At 37.6% G+C, this 16,369-nt stretch overlaps 1 protein-coding gene across 1 annotated transcript in view; it reads left to right on the forward strand.

The window, feature by feature from the left end:
- MIPOL1 (mirror-image polydactyly 1) overlaps positions 1 to 16,369 on the forward strand; it is a 273,459-nt gene that overhangs the window by 45,345 nt on the left and 211,745 nt on the right. Inside the window, exons 7-8 of the mRNA XM_080809163.1 lie at positions 12,354 to 12,387; positions 12,647 to 12,817. Coding sequence (XP_080665289.1) covers positions 12,354 to 12,387; positions 12,647 to 12,817 — 205 coding nt within the window. The remainder of the gene's footprint in view (positions 1 to 12,353; positions 12,388 to 12,646; positions 12,818 to 16,369) is intronic.

The following is a 16,369-nucleotide window of genomic DNA, read 5'->3' on the forward strand; positions in this document are numbered from 1 at the left end:
TTGTTTATATCTACAAAAACACTTGCTGGGGCCAAATGTTTTTATTTATTTACTTTTTAAAGATTTTATTTATTTGACAAAGCACAAGCAGGGGAAGTGGCAGGTAAAAAGAGAAGGATCATGACCTGAGCCAAAGGCAGATGCTTTACTGACTAAGCCACCCAGGTGCCCCGGGCGAAATGTTTTTAAACATAACTTTAAAAAGTAGATGCCTTTTTGAGTAAGGATGAAGATGGCGGAGAAGTAGCAGGCTGAGACGACATCGGGTAGCAGGAGATCAGCTAGATAGCTTATCTAACCATTGTGAACACCTATAAATCCAACGGGAAATCGAAGAGAAGAAGAGCAACAATCCCAGAAACAGAAAATCGATCACTTTCTGAAAGGTAGGACCTGCGGAGAAGTGAATCCAAAGCGACGGGAAGATAGACCCCGGGGGGAGGGGCCGGCACCCGGCAAGCGGCGGAGCGACGGAGCACAAAATCGGGACTTTTAAAAGTCGGCTCCACTGGGAGACATCACTCCAGAGGCTAAACTGGGGGGAAACCCAGGCGGGGTCAGCATAACCCCAGGACCCGCAGGGTCACAGAAGGACTGGGGATGTCTGAGTGCCGCAGAGCTCGCAGGTATTAGAGCGGGGAAGCCGGCTACAGCGACAAAGCCGAGGAGTGAGCTCTAAGCCCGGGGTTACCTTGTGCCGGTCGCAGGCTGGGTGGGCTCGGAGCGCGGCCGGAGGCCACGGAGACAAAAGCGACCCGGCGCTTTTCTCCAGCTCCAACAATTGACTGCTTTCCTCGAGGCGCGACCGCAAGCCAGGGAGGCGGGGCTATTGGGCGCTTTGCTCTGAGAGTGCACTGAGGAGCGGAACCCCAAGCTCTCGGCTCCTCCGGGCCGGAGACTGGGAGGCCGCCATCTTCATTCCCGTCCTCCGGAACTCTACGGAAAGCGCTCAGGGAACAAAAGCTCCGGAAAGCGAACCCGAGCGGATTACTTAGCCCGGCCCCTGGCAAGGGCGGTGCAATTCCGCCTGCGGCAAAGACACTTGAGAATCACTACAACAGGCCCCTCCCCCAGAAGATCAACAAGAAACCATCCAAAACCAACTTCAGTCACCAAGAACAGCGGAATTCCACAGCAGGAGAAAGCAAATCCTACCTGGACAAAATGACAAGGCGGAAAAACTCACCTCAAAAAAAAGAACAAGAGGCCGTACCGAAGGCTGGAGACCTAATCAATACAGACATAGGTAGCATGACAGATCTAGAGTTCAGAATGACAATTCACAAGGTTCTAGCCGGGCTCGAAAAAGGCATAGAAGATATTAGAGAAACCCTCTCCGGAGAGATAAAAGCCCTTTCTGGAGAAATAAAAGAACTAAAATCTAACCAAGTTGAAATCAAAAAAGCTATTCATGAGGTGCAATCAAAAATGGAAGCTCTCACTGCCAGGATAAATGAGGCAGAAGAAAGAATTAGTGACATAGAAGACCAAATGACAGAGAATAAAGAAGCTGAGCAAAAGAGAGACAACTACTGGAACACGAGGAGAGGATTCGAGAGATAAGTGACACCATAAGACGACACAACATTAGAATAATTGGGATTCCAGAAGAAGAAGAAAGAGAGAGGGGAGCAGAAGGTATATTGGAGACAATTATTGGAGAGAATTTCCCTAATATGGCAAAGGGAACAAACATCAAAATCCAGGAGATGCTAAGAACGCCCCTCAAAATCAATAAAAATAGGTCCACACCTCGTCACCTGATAGTAAAATTTACAAGTCTTAGCGACAAAGAGAAAATCCTGAAAGCAGCCCGGGAAAAGAAGTCTGTAACATACAAGGGTAAAAACATTAGATTGGCAGCGGACCTATCCACAGAGACCTGGCAGGCCAGAAAGAACTGGCATGATATATTCAGAGCACTAAACGAGAAAAACATGCAGCCAAGAATACTATATCCGGCTAGGCTATCATTGAAAATAGAAGGAGAGATAAAGAGCTTCCAGGACAAACAAAAGCTGAAAGAATTTGCAAACACCAAACCAGCTCTACAGGAGATATTGAAAGGGGTCCTCTAAGCAAAGAGAGACCCTAAAAGTAGTAGATCAGAAAGAAACAGAAACAATATACAGTAACAATCATCTTACAGGCAATACAATGGCACTAAATTCATATCTCTCAATAGTTACCCTGAATGTTAATGGGCTCAATGCCCCAATCAAAAGACACAGGGTATCAGAATGGATAAAAAAACAAAACCCATCCATATGCTGCCTACAAGAAACTCATTTTAGACCCGAAGACACCTCCAGATTTAAAGTGAGGGGGTGGAAAACAATGTACCATGCTAATGGACATCAGAAGAAAGCTGGGGTGGCAATCCTTATATCAGATCAATTAGATTTTAAGCCAAGGACTATAATAAGAGATGAGGAAGGACTCTATATCATACTCAAAGGGTCTGTCCAACAAGAAGATCTAACAATCTTAAATATCTATGCCCCTAACATGGGAGCAGCCAACTATATAAACCAATTCATAACAAAATCAAAGAAATACATCAACATAATACAATAATAGCAGGGGACTTTAACACTCCCCTCACTGAAATGGACAGATCATCTAAGCAAAAGATTAACAAGGAAATAAAGGCCTTAAATGACACACTGGACCAGATGGACATCACAGATATATTCAGAACATTCCATCCCAAAGCAACAGAATATACATTCTTCTCTAGTGCACATGGAACATTCTCCAGAATAGACCACATCCTGGGTCATAAATCAGGTCTCAATCGGTACCAAAAGATTGAGATCATTCCCTGCATATTTTCAGACCACAATGCTCTGAAGCTCGAACTCAATCACAAGAGGAAATTTGGAAAGAACGCAAATACATGGAGACTAAACAGCATCCTTCTAAAAAATGAATGGGTCAACCAGGAAATTAAAGAAGAATTGAAAAAATTCATGGAAACAAATGATAATGAAAACACAACAGTTCAAAATCTGTGGGACACAACAAAGGCAGTCCTGAGAGGAAAATATATAGCAGTGCAAGCCTTTCTCAAGAAACAAGAAAGGTCTCAAATACACAACCTAACCCTACACCTAAAGGAGCTGGAGAGAGAACAACAAAGAAAGCCTAAACCCAGCAGGAGAAGAGAAATCATAAAGATCAGAGCAGAAATCAATGAAATAGAAACTAAAAAAACAATAGAACAAATCAACAAAACTAGGAGCTGGTTCTTTGAAAGAATTAATAAGATTGATAAGCCCCTGGCCAGACTTATCAAAAAGAAAAGAGAAAGGACGCAAATAAATAAAATCATGAATGAAAGAGGAGAGATCACAACCAACACCAAAGAAATACAAACAATTATAAGAACATACTACGAGCAACTCTATGGCAACAAATTTGACAACCTGGAAGAAATGGATACATTTCTAGAGATGTATAAACTACCACAACTGAACCAGGAAGAAATAGATAACCTGAACAGACCCATAACCAGTAAGGAGATTGAAACAGTCATCAAAAATCTCCAAACAAACAAAAGTCCAGGACCAGACGGCTTCCCAGGGGAATTCTACCAAACATTTAAAGAAGAATTAATTCCTGGGCGCCTGGGTGGCTCAGTGGTTTGGGCCTCTGCCTTCGGCTCGGGTCATGATCCCGGCGTCCTGGGATCGAGCCCCGCATCGGGCTCTCTGCTCGGCGGGGAGCCTGCTTCCTCCTCTCTCTCTGCCTGCCTCTCTGCCTACTTGTGATCTGTCTGTCAAATAAGTAAATAAAAAAAAATCTTTAAAAATAAAAAAAAAAAAAAAAAAAAAAAGAAGAATTAATTCCTATTCTCCTGAAACTGTTCCAAAAAATAGAAATGGAAGGAAAACTTCCAAACTCATTCTATGAGGCCAGCATCACCTTGATCCCAAAACCAGACAAGGATCCCACCAAAAAAGAGAATTACAGACCAATATCCTTGATGAACACAGATGCGAAAATTCTCACCAAAATACTGGCCAATAGGATCCAACAGTACATTAAAAGGATTATTCACCACGACCAAGTGGGATTTATTCCAGGGCTGCAAGGTTGGTTCAACATCCGCAAATCCATCAATGTGATACAATACATTAATAAAAGAAAGAGTAAGAACCATATGATACTCTCAATAGATGCTGAAAAAGCATTTGACAAAGTGCAGCATCCCTTCCTGATTAAAACTCTTCAAAGTGTAGGGATAGAAGGCACATACCTCAATATTATCAAAGCCATCTATGAAAAACCCACCGCAAATATCATTCTCAATGGAGAAAAACTGAAAGCTTTTCCGCTAAGGTCAGGAACACGGCAGGGATGTCCGTTATCACCACTGCTGTTCAACATAGTACTAGAAGTCCTAGCCTCAGCAATCAGACAACAAAAAGAAATTAAAGGCATCCAAATCGGCAAAGAAGAAGTCAAACTATCACTCTTTGCAGATGATATGATACTATATGTGGAAAACCCAAAAGGCTCCACTCCAAAACTGCTAGAACTTATACAGGAATTCAGTAAAGTGTCAGGATATAAAGTCAATGCACAGAAATCAGTCGCATTTCTTTACACTAACAACAAGACAGAAGAAAGAGAAATTGAGGAGTCAGTCCCATTTACAATCGTACCCAAAACCATAAGATACCTAGGAATAAATCTAACCAAAGAGGCAAAGAATCTATACTCAGAAAACTATAAAGTACTCATGAAAGAAATTGAGGAAGACACAAAGAAATGGAAAAATATTCCATGCTCATGGATTGGAAGAACAAATATTGTGAAAATGTCTATTTTACCTAAAGCAATCTACACATTTAATGCAATCCCTATCAAAATCCCATCCATTTTTTTTAAAGAAATAGAACAAATAATCCTAAAATTTATATGGAACCAGAAAAGACCTCGAATAGCCAAAGGAATATTGAAAAAGAAAGCCAAAGTCGGTGGTATCACAATTCCAGACTTCAAGCTCTATTACAAAGCTGTCATCATCAAGACAGTATGGTACTGGCACAAAAACAGACATATAGACCAATGGAACAGAATAGAGAGCCCAGAAATAGACCCTCAACTCTATGGTCAACTAATCTTCGACAAAGCAGGAAAGAATATCCAATGGAAAAAAGACAGCCTCTTCAACAAATGGTGCTGGGAAAATTGGACAGCCACATGCAGAAAATGAAATTGGACTATTTCCTTACACCACACACGAAAATAGACTCAAAGTGGATGAAGGACCTCAATGTGCAAAAGGAATCTATCAAAATCCTTGAGGAGAATGCAGGCAGCAACCTCTTTGACCTCCACCGCAGCAACTTCTTCCTAGGAACATCGCCAAAGGCAACAGAAGCAAGGGCAAAAATGAACTATTGGGATTTCATCAAGATCAAAAGCTTTTGCACAGCAAAGGAAACAGTTAACAAAACCAAAAGACAACTGACAGAATGGGAGAAGATATTTGCAAACGACATATCAGATAAAGGGCTCGTATCCAAAATCTATAAAGAGCTTATCAAACTCAATACCCAAAGAACAAATAATCCAGTCAAGAAATGGGCAGAGGACATGAACAGACATTTCTGCAAGGAAGACATCCAGATGGCCAACAGACACATGAAAAAATGCTCCACATCACTCGGCATCAGGGAAATACAAATCAAAACCACAATGAGATACCACCTCACACCAGTCAGAATGGCTAAAATTAACAAGTCAAGAAATGACAGATGCTGGCGAGGATGCGGAGAGAGAGGAACCCTCCTACACTGTTGGTGGGAATGCAAGCTGGTGCAACCACTCTGGAAAACAGTGTGGAGGTTCCTCAAAAAACTGAAAATAGAGCTACCCTACGACCCAGCAATTGCACTACTGCGTATATATCCTAAAGATACAAACGTGGTGCTCCGAAGGGGCACGTGCACCCGAATGTTTATAGCAGCAATGTCCACAGTAGCCAAACTGTGGAAAGAGCCTAGATGTCCATCAACAGATGAATGGATAAAGAAGAGGTGGTATATATACACAATGGAATACTATGCAGCCATCAAAAGACATGAAATCTTGCCATTTGCGACGACGTGGATGGAACTAGAGGGTATCATGCTTAGCGAAATAAGTCAATCGGAGAAATATAACTATCATATGATCTCTTTGATATGAGGAAGTGGAGATGCAAGGTGGGGGGGTTTGGGGGGAGGTAGGAAAAGAAAAAATGAAAAGATGGGATTGGGAGGGAGACAAACCATAAAAGACTCAATCTCAAGAAACAGACTGAGGGTTGCGGGGGGGAAGGGGGATGGGAGAGGGTGGTGGGGAAATGGACATTGGGGAGGGTATGTGCTATGATGAGTGCTGTGAAATGTGTAAACCAGACGATTCACAGACCTGTACCCCTGGGGATAAAAATACATTATATGTTTATTAAAATAAAAAAATTAAAAAAAAAAAGTAGATGCCTTTTTTATTTCAGTAATACTTTCATTATAACTTTACGACTCTTCTTTGGGAATTTGGAAATTTGGAGGTACTATTACATTCAGTTTATCAGCTGCTGCACAGTGCTGTATTGACATGTAATTTATGACTGTGAATCTTGTTACCTCGGTTGATTACCAATTTTTTTTAAAGATTTTATTTATTAATTTGAGAGAGAGAGGGAGAGAAAGCATGAGTGGGAGGGAGGGGCAGGGGCAAAGGGAGAAGCAGGCTCCCTGCTCAGCTTCTATCCCAGGACTCTGGGATCATGACCTGAGCTGAAGGCAGATGGTTAACCGACTGAGCCACTCAGGCGCCCCGATTACCAATTTTATTCATGAAATTTGCTTCTAAATAGATTTGTTTCCTTCAGAAATCAAAATCACATCCCAAAGATAACAAATCAGCTTTTTATACAATGTCACAACTCCTCAAGGGGATAATGTTTGTGCTTTATGGGTGAAAAAACTTTGAGTGGTTGACCACTTGCCCAAGGAGTCAAAGTCAATTACACATTGTATGACTTACCTATCTCAGACTTACATAGGTGACTCAAACTTACCAAATGGAAATATTAATTCATTTTTAAAAACCTTATTTTGCCTTGGTCCCTTGTCCCAACCATCTGCCCACATACCCAAATCAAAACTTTTTCCTTAGAGCCTCTACTGATTTGGTCTCTTAGTTTTATTCATTCTCTCTTTAATTGAAGGCTCAATTTAATTTGAACCTCTCTTTCTATTTTTTCTATTTTTTTTACCTTCCATTGTCTAATTTGTGCATACATTTGTTTCCAGTTTTTATTACAATATGTTAAAATTAAGGTTCCCCGAGGCAGACCCTTTTTCATTTGTTCTCTGTAGCATTTGTATTAAGGGAGAAGTGGGAAAGGGAGAAAAGAAAAACACTCAATCCCAAGCCTTTTCTTTTAGTTTATTTAATCCATTCAATAAATATTTATTGACTTTGTACTGTCAGGTTACTCAGAACGCAGCATTATGATCCCAGTTTACTTGAGAAGATAGACATTAAAGAAATAACTGCATAAATTCTTAAAATAATATTAATTGATATGAATAATTATTGTTTCTTAGGAACATGTTGTAGTCCACTCCTACAGTTTTATAGTCTCGGGGTGCAGATTGGGGAGATCAGGAAAAATCATACATAAGAGGGAAGAACAACAGCTTTAAAAGAATAATACGTCAGCATAGTTTTAAATGTTACTGTGGATGCTCCTTTCTACTCAGTTGGCATCTGTAGGTTCTGAACTTTAAGTAGTGCCTTTTAGGTGAATTCCTTAAGGTAGAACCAATTGAGCTTTGCTTGACTGAAAAGCATATTTGGAGGCACTGAGTTACAAGTTGAAATAATACACATTATTTCACATCTCTTTTTGTCTTAATTCCTTATTTCTTGCTTCCTATAATCTTCAAATTCTTTCTGTCATTTTCTTTTCATCTTTGCCAGTTCTGATCTACTTCTGTCTTTTTGTGATGTCTATTTTTTCTTATATTCTGCCATGTCTGCCTTCCCCTGCCCCTTGAATTTTCAGTGCTTTTTTTCTTTTTCACTTTTAGCCAAAACTAGGAAAAAAGTAAAAAGGATTCAAGTTAAAATGACCAAAATTCACTTACTAATATAGATACATTTGTGTATGTATATTCCAGCTTTTGAGATCATGTGATATTCAGTGTCTTCAGTTTTTCTTTTTAACATATTAAGGTGACACTGTGTAAAAATGAAAGAGAATAAAAATAAACAATTCAGAGTTTTTTGATTAGGCTGATCACTAGTTCCTTTTATCATTTGAGGTCAAAGTTTAACTGCTTCCCATTGAACAAGGTGAATGACTATAGGTTCAGAAAGGAAAGACATGATATTGACTGATCTAGGGATAAATCAAGAAATGTGACATTTCATGCATGGGTCTTTTCACTTAGCGTGCAGGGGTGTCAGTCAGAATATGCAAGGTATAGGAAATCAATTGAAACTTGAGCCCATGGACATTTACTTCAGCAAAATTCTTACTAATTATCATGAGTATGTCTGGTTAGACTGTTACAGGCATAATTTAGTTTCTAAAAGGTTGATATTCTTTTGTATAATTGCAAATTTCCTTTTAATGATATATAATTTATAGTTTGTCAGCTGTATTTCATATAACATCGACTATTACTTTAAGTCTTTATTAAACCAGTAAAGCCTTATATGTTACACATGCTGCTAGTAAACCTTAAACCTCTAACAAGTCATTTTATATAGAAAATAGAAAACCTGGTAAACTGTTTCAAATTCTCGTCTTTTTTCTAAAAGTAGGTTTTTGTCTAATTTTTATGTTTTCTTAAGTAGTACAGTAAGTGATGTACTAATAAGACTGAATTTTATTTTCTGAAATCCAATTTTTTAGGTGATTAGTCTTTAACTGGGTATTGAGTGATCCAACTCAGAAAAATATGTCGCAATTGGCACTTAAACAGTATTTTAACATCAAAGATCTGGTCTCATTTTCCAGTGCTCTATATCAGGGATGTGCAAAGTAAAGACATGCACATCCATCCTTCCTGTTTTTTTTGTGAATAAAGTTTTATTGTAACACAGCCACACCTGTTCATTTACATATTATCTTTGGATGCTTTTGTACTACAAAGGCAGCATTTAGTAGCTGCAACAGAGAACATACAGCAAAGTCTAAAATATTATATGACTGTTTAAAGAAAGTTTGCTGATCTCTGCTGTAAATAATCTGATTGAGACTAAATTATGATGTAGTTAATCTTTGATATCCATGAGAAGTACTTCATGAAACTTTTAAAGAAATACAAATAGAGAAATATAAATATTAGCCTTTTCTCTTTCCAGACTCATGTTTATATTGAAAGTTACTTGTTTGTATGAATTTTTTGAATCTCAGATTAACCATTTGTTCATTTTCATTAAAGTTTTGGTTTTTCTTAATGACCATTTATCACTGTACTTACAGGGATAACCATAGAGCAAAATTGAGATCAATTTTAAAGGTTAGGGGCGCCTGGGTGGCTCAGTTGTTTAAGCGTCTGCCTTCGGTTCAGGTCATGATCTCAGCGTCCTGGGATCGAGTCCCACAATGGGCTTCCTGCTCAGCAGGAGCCTGCTTCTCCCTCTTCAGCTCTCCCGGCTTGTGCTCTCTCTCTGTCAAATAAATAAGTAAAATTTTTTGTTGTTGTTTTGTTTTTAAATTTTATTTTATTTTCAATGTTTCAAGATTCATTGTTTATGCACCACACCCAGTGCTCCATGCAATACGTGCCCTCCTTAATACCCACCACCAAGCCTTCCCAACCCCCCAACCCCATCCCCTCCAAAACCCTGTTTCTCAGAATCTGCAGTCTCTCATGGTTCTTCCTCCCCTCTGATTTCTCCCAACTCACTTCTCCTCTCCTTCACCCAAAGTCCTCTGCGTTATTCAAAATAAGTAAAATCTTTAAGAAAGTTATAAAGAATAGTAAAGCAAAACTGAGATCTAAATAAATGCTAAATGATTGGCTTAAACCTCGTGCCCTGCATTCAAACCTGGCACACCTACTAAAACATGTTCAAATTCACTCATCAGCAAAATGATAAATCACTATACATTATGTACTTCTAAGGGCAATCATATACATTATTTATATCTGCAATGCTAAATTTATGTGGAAAGGATTTAATGTAACCTTTGACAAGAAAATTTTTTAAAAAGTTTTATTTGTTAGCAGAGAAGTTTACTAGTAGACTAAATACAACTATCTTAACTAATACAACTCTCTTAACCATATCCTCTTGAAAGATACTAATTTAAAACATTCAGACTCATTTGTCTCTCCTTTAATAATTCTTCACCTTGCAATGCCTAAAAAAACTTACAGGTTATCACATAGAAATTGCATACACTCTTTGTTGTGTTGATTATTTTGAACGTACAAATTAGGTATCCTCCCTATACTGTTATTTTCTTCCTAATCATATATGAAGTTCTTTGGAACAAAAGAAGGAGATTTATAACCTTGAGATCTAAACGTTGGTTTTTTGCAAGCATTTCCAGTAAGCTGCTAATCTGAATGTTTACTTTCATGTATCTTTTCATTTTAAATTATCAAATTTAATATGTTAATTATGACATAAGAATTTAAATTGAGTCTTCTTTGGAAACTGCTGTAATTAGCTCTTAGTCTGATTTCATCTAAAAAAACAATATTAAGGTAAATACTTTTCACTACATATGACTTCCTTAAAAATGATGTTTAAATGGTACTGATGTTTTTCAAATACTTTTACGCGAGCATCCATAAGTGTAAGAATTTTGTTATCTTATGCTTTTCACTGTTTTTTAATTGATTAAAAATTATCTTCAGAGTTTTTGTAGTACGAGCTTTTATGAAGCAGGAATTTGAAAACTGTTGATTTATTTTGGGAGAAATGTGACTCTAAGTGGACATGACTAGTTTGAGATATATTAAGTATGTATAATTCAAAATTGCTCTGTCATACTATAAATTTAGACCATTTAAGAATGTGTAGAAATAGTTTTTGATGGGGCACCTGGGTGGCTCAAGTTGGTTAAGCGTTTGCCTTCAGCTCGGGTCATGATCCTAGAGTCCTGGGATCAAGCCCCAGCATTGGGCTCCCTGCCCAGTGGGGAGCCTGCTTCTCTCCCTCTCCCTCTGCCACTCCCTCTGCTTGTGCTCTTTCTCATGCTGTCTCTAAAATAAATTAATTCTTAAAAAAATAGTTTTTTATATATGTTTATTTTTTCCTATTAAAAATGCAGTGTTCTAAATTTCTCTTCATGAATGTAGCAATTTCATTGAACTATAGTTTGCAACAACTTTGTAATAAATTTATTGCTTCTCTATACCTTTTCCAAGTAACCTTTTTTTATGGTGGTAAATATTAAATCGTAGGAGCCCAGAAATTGGGAATATGAGAAAACAGGAACTTATATATCTAAACATTTTAGTACAATTTAAAAATAATGGAGCTATTTCTAAGATCGACATCATTTTATTAATACCCATTACAGATTTTCATTTAACTTACCCAATTTAATGATTGCCTAAATTACATTATCGGCATTTTCTAAGATACTCATTTAGAGCTTCTTTCTTTATCTTTCCTGCATTTGTTCAATTCACTAACATCAAAAAACATTTCAGTAAAGCACAATGACTCTTCTAAGACAAAATGCATTTTTGAGAGGAATGAATTTACTTCCTTAGGCTTTAGATTGAATAATTCTAAGTATGTATTGAAAGAGAAAAATAACATTAGTCATCTAAAAACGTGTGCTCTAGTTTTGGTCAGCCTTTCTATATGGTGTATTTGTTTTAACAAATAGATAGCAGCAGGAGATTTTCAGTTCAAATTTAGTGGTCATTATTTGTCTTTGCTTTTGAGGGAACATAGTTAAACTTTGCAATAAAAATACTTGCCTTGTTTTATTTGTGATGAAGTCCAAAAAACCAGAGGAAATACAGTTTTTGGTAAGAATTGAAAGTCCAGGAATAAATATAATGATGAGAAGTAGTGCTTCTATCACTAGGGAACTTTCCTCATCTAAGCACATATGAACAATTGATCCTTGTAGTCATATATAGCAGTAAACATTAATAACTTAACAGTCTGAAGTCAGTGCAGAAGATATGGAGCATTATTGAAAGATGGAGTCGAGCAGGTGGCACTTTAATATGTTCAGTGTCATGGTTGACTCTAAAGACTAGTCGAATGAAATTACTTGAGGTTCTAAAGATTTAAAAAGCGAACTCATTTTGCTGCACTAAGGAAATGCTACTGATCAGGCTTTCTGTGTCCCTTTTTTCTAGGCTAGAAAATATTAACCCTGAAGAAAATGACATGGTAAGCCATTCTCTGAGGAGATTTCTTGATGTCAGTCTTATATCTTAGAGGCTTAAGTTCAATTGAGTGGGTTTCAAGAACTAAGATGTGGGAAAAAGAAGAATTGACACACTAATAATGTACATCTTTGCTGCAATATGAAAATTCAATAACTTCACTCAGTCAATTTACAATTCACATGTGCCTATTAATTAAAACCCTATATTAAATAAAATATATTAAAACTTCATGTCTGACTAACATATAATGGTGTTGGTAGACATTACAGGAATTACTGAACAGAATAAACAATGCAGACACAGGAATAGCTATTCAGAAGAATGGAGCTGTAATTGTGGATAGAATCTACAAGACCAAGGAATGTAAAAAGAGAATAACTGCAGAAGAAATGAACGCAGTGATAGAAGAGCGGGATGCTGCTTTGTCTCAGGTAACTGCATGTATCTTGTAAAAGCATTTTCGCCTGTTTCTTTACCGTTAAAAAAATGTCTTTTCCCCACATGGTCTTAATTCAAATAGTTTTCAGCATATGATTAATAAATACCACGATGATTAGATACATTAAAATAGTCACAAATTTTGTTAGGCCATTCTTCAAATACAAGCATCCTCGTTTCTTAATAAAACTGTTAGGTTGTTATAAAAATTTAGTTATATTAAAAAAAGAATTTAGTTACATTCTTTAAAGTAATCACTTTTATATGAAACTCCTTACTTGAGTCGCAGTTATGTAAGGGCTGAGATTATGTCTTTATTACTATTTTAGTCCCAGTGCCTAATTCAGTGCCTTTTAGTAAACACTGATAAATGAGTCAAATTATTAGTGTATTCTTTTCTGAACATGACTTACACCTTCCTGCGCTCCCTGAAACCTGATTACCTCCCTGAGGATACTGCTTCTACTTGCAGCCCTCTCAAGTAGTGATTGTATTCCCTCTCACAGCAGTTACACCAGTGGGCTTACAGGATTGTTCCGCATTAGTGTTTCTACATCACTGTTCCTTTTCCCTCTCTAAACACCTCTAGTTTTGAAGCTCGCACACCGGATGGTACCGCCCAGTAGGCCCTCCCGTTACAGTCCTGTAACGCTTCTTTCTGTGTTGCTTCTCTCACTTCTTGAAGATCTTAGGACGTATTTCATGGTCTCTTTCTTCAGCCTACTCTTGCAGTTTTGAATTATGAAAAACAGTTCTTGGTGATTTAAATATCTATACAGATGATTCTTTCACTGTTCTGGCCTCTTTATCTTCTTGAATTTCTCTCCTCTCATCATCCTGTGTTCTGCTCTACTTCTGCCATCCGCCCTACGGTCTATCCTTTTTCTGACCAGCACTTGCTGTCTTTCCAGTCCACTTAACTCCAGAACTCTGACTAGCAAATTCAGCTCCACTGGCACCCATTTCTGTTGATTTTGCCACTTGGTTTCTTATTCTCTCAAGCCTCTCCTGTTCCCACTTCCCTTTTTAACTAGCTTTGGATTCCAGGGCTCACCTAATTACCACCAATTTGAATTTACTATAACCTCAAGTTCTCTTGGCCCTTTGTCCTACTCACCAAGCAAAACCTCAACCTTAATTTAACTTTCTGTCTGTTCAGCACCTTCCCAGCTTTATATAGAGAGGAATACCACACAGGTTTGCCAACTAACCCTTAAATTCATGACCACTGTCTTCAGGTAGGCGCTTGGTGTTGTCCAGCATTTTTCTGACCTTTTGTTAGTCCACTCAACTCTCCCCTGTAAAGGACTCTTTTAGCTCCCTTCTTGCTCCTTAGATATCCAACCTCTCCTCTCCAGTATAAAAAGGAACTTCTGCTTTTTCTGACCATTTTAATCTACCAACCTACCTGCATTTGTACCCATATACTCTGCCTTTTGTATTTTATTTCTTACTTAGTACGTGCCCTTGTTTAAGGGAAACGTATTTCTGTACTAGTTCCTGTCTTTTCTTGTGGGCTTAAGGTTATCACCTAATCAATTGCCCCTTTTCTCTCCTACTTCATAAAATTTTTACTATTCATTTTTATCACTCTCTAAGATGCTTTACTGTCTCCCATGGAGAATGGGTAGAAGTTTTGATAAGTCGTGGTCTACTTGTGGCTCAGCCTGGTCCTTTTGGTAAGGCTTCCCAGAGCTGATACTCAATACGACCTTATTCCTGACAAAGCTTGTACTCCAGTGTTTATGTCCTCAACATTGTAAGACTGTAGAAAACTCCATTATGCTTTTCAAAGGTTTTAGGGCTTAGCTTTTTAATTTCAAGCCCTGTACAGGTTTGGGATTTATCAAATGATCTGAGATAGATATGAGTCTCAAATCTCCAGTTGTGTCACTTCCGCCCTGCACAACTACCTAAATCTTCGATGATTTTTCTATCCTGCAACACGAGCCCTGTGTGCAAAGCCTGGCTTCCCAGCCCCTTGCCCAGGTCCGGAATCTTTAAAACTAAGGGGGGAAAGAATACTTCCAGATCTACAAACCGCCCTCTTTGGAATCTTGGCCACTCCACTCATTGTCGCAGCCACCTCCTTCTGACGTCTTTAAACTGGATTTTTAAATTTAATCTGGCTTTTGTTGTTTTTGGCTGGAGCACTGTTTTGCCACAAATGATTTCATCCTATCTGGATGTGGAGAACTGACATTTATCTTCAGGTTAGATTTGGAAAAAGTCCTTAAGCTTCTAAAATGAGCAACTTCTTTTACCATTTTGTATCCTACCAACATTTTGCAGTCTTGAGTCATTCAGGGTATTGTTGAAGAGATAGCCAAACTGGTTTTTAGTGCTTGGAAGCAATTACAGTGTGAACTCAAACATTTGATTTTTTTTAAATCACTTATTTTCGTAGGTTAACTAAAAATGAATACATAGAACGTAATTAAATATTGACTGCTACCCATTCCTTCTTTCTCTATCCTTTGCCTGCTGCCTTTCAGGATACATCAAGAAATCAACATTTGGCAATATTTACCAACATGTCTTTATTTATAAATAGATATTATCCATCATTGCAGTATATTTATTATTTATCTATTGCATGTCTTTATTATGTTTTATGAAGCAGTTTATTTTAATTATCTTAATTTGCATAGTTTTCAAGCTCTCTGGCCTAAATAGTATTAATTTTAATTTTTATGTCATAATCATTCCAAAATTGAACTTTTGAATTACTGCCTTATAGTTTGAATGGAAACTTCTTCCTTAATTTTTTAAAAATAAGCCTTTTATTTTGGCACAGTTTTAGATTTGCAGAAATGTCTCAAAGGTAGTGTAGTGTGGAGTCCCCCTGTATCTTTGACCCAGTTTTGGTTTGCCCTGCTTTTGCCATTGCTCCTGACTGTGGTAAGTTTGTCAGAATGAATAAACCCACATTGGTAGGTTGCCATGAACTCCAGACATTATTCAGATTTTATCAGTTTTCCATTAAAGTCCTGTTAAAGATTCAGTCCAAGATACCACATTGCATTTAATTGTCAGCTCTCTCCAGTCTCCTCTAGTCTGTAACAGCTTAGGACTCCTTTTTTTAAAACTTTTTTTCCTTTAAGACCTTGACAGTTTTGAGGGTATTAGCCAGATATTCTGTGGAATGTCTCTGAATTTGGATTTATCTGATGATTTTCTTATGATTTGGCTGAGCTTTTGAATTTTGGAAAAGAATTCCATAGAGATTTGACCTTAATTTTAGAGCTGCTATTTGGCATCAAATGTTTTCTAATTAAACTCTATCTTCTGTGTACTGCTAGGGTTACCTTAGTCCCATTCTATGTAGCTACTAAAAATTTTCAGATTCAGTGAGAATTTCTTGATTTTGATATATTTGCTAATTTACTTTGTTTTTCAAATCAAGTTAAAATCATTTATTTACTTGAACTGGCCTTGTTAAAATCTTATCTTTTTCTAATAAATCCTAATACTCTTATTTATTCAAATTCTTCTCCCATATCTCTTCTATCACAAGCTGAGAACTGAGTGCCTTAAAATTATAT

Source organism: Martes martes (assembly GCF_963455335.1).
Source record: "Martes martes genome assembly, chromosome: 7".
Classification (NCBI taxonomy): domain Eukaryota; kingdom Metazoa; phylum Chordata; class Mammalia; order Carnivora; family Mustelidae; genus Martes; species Martes martes.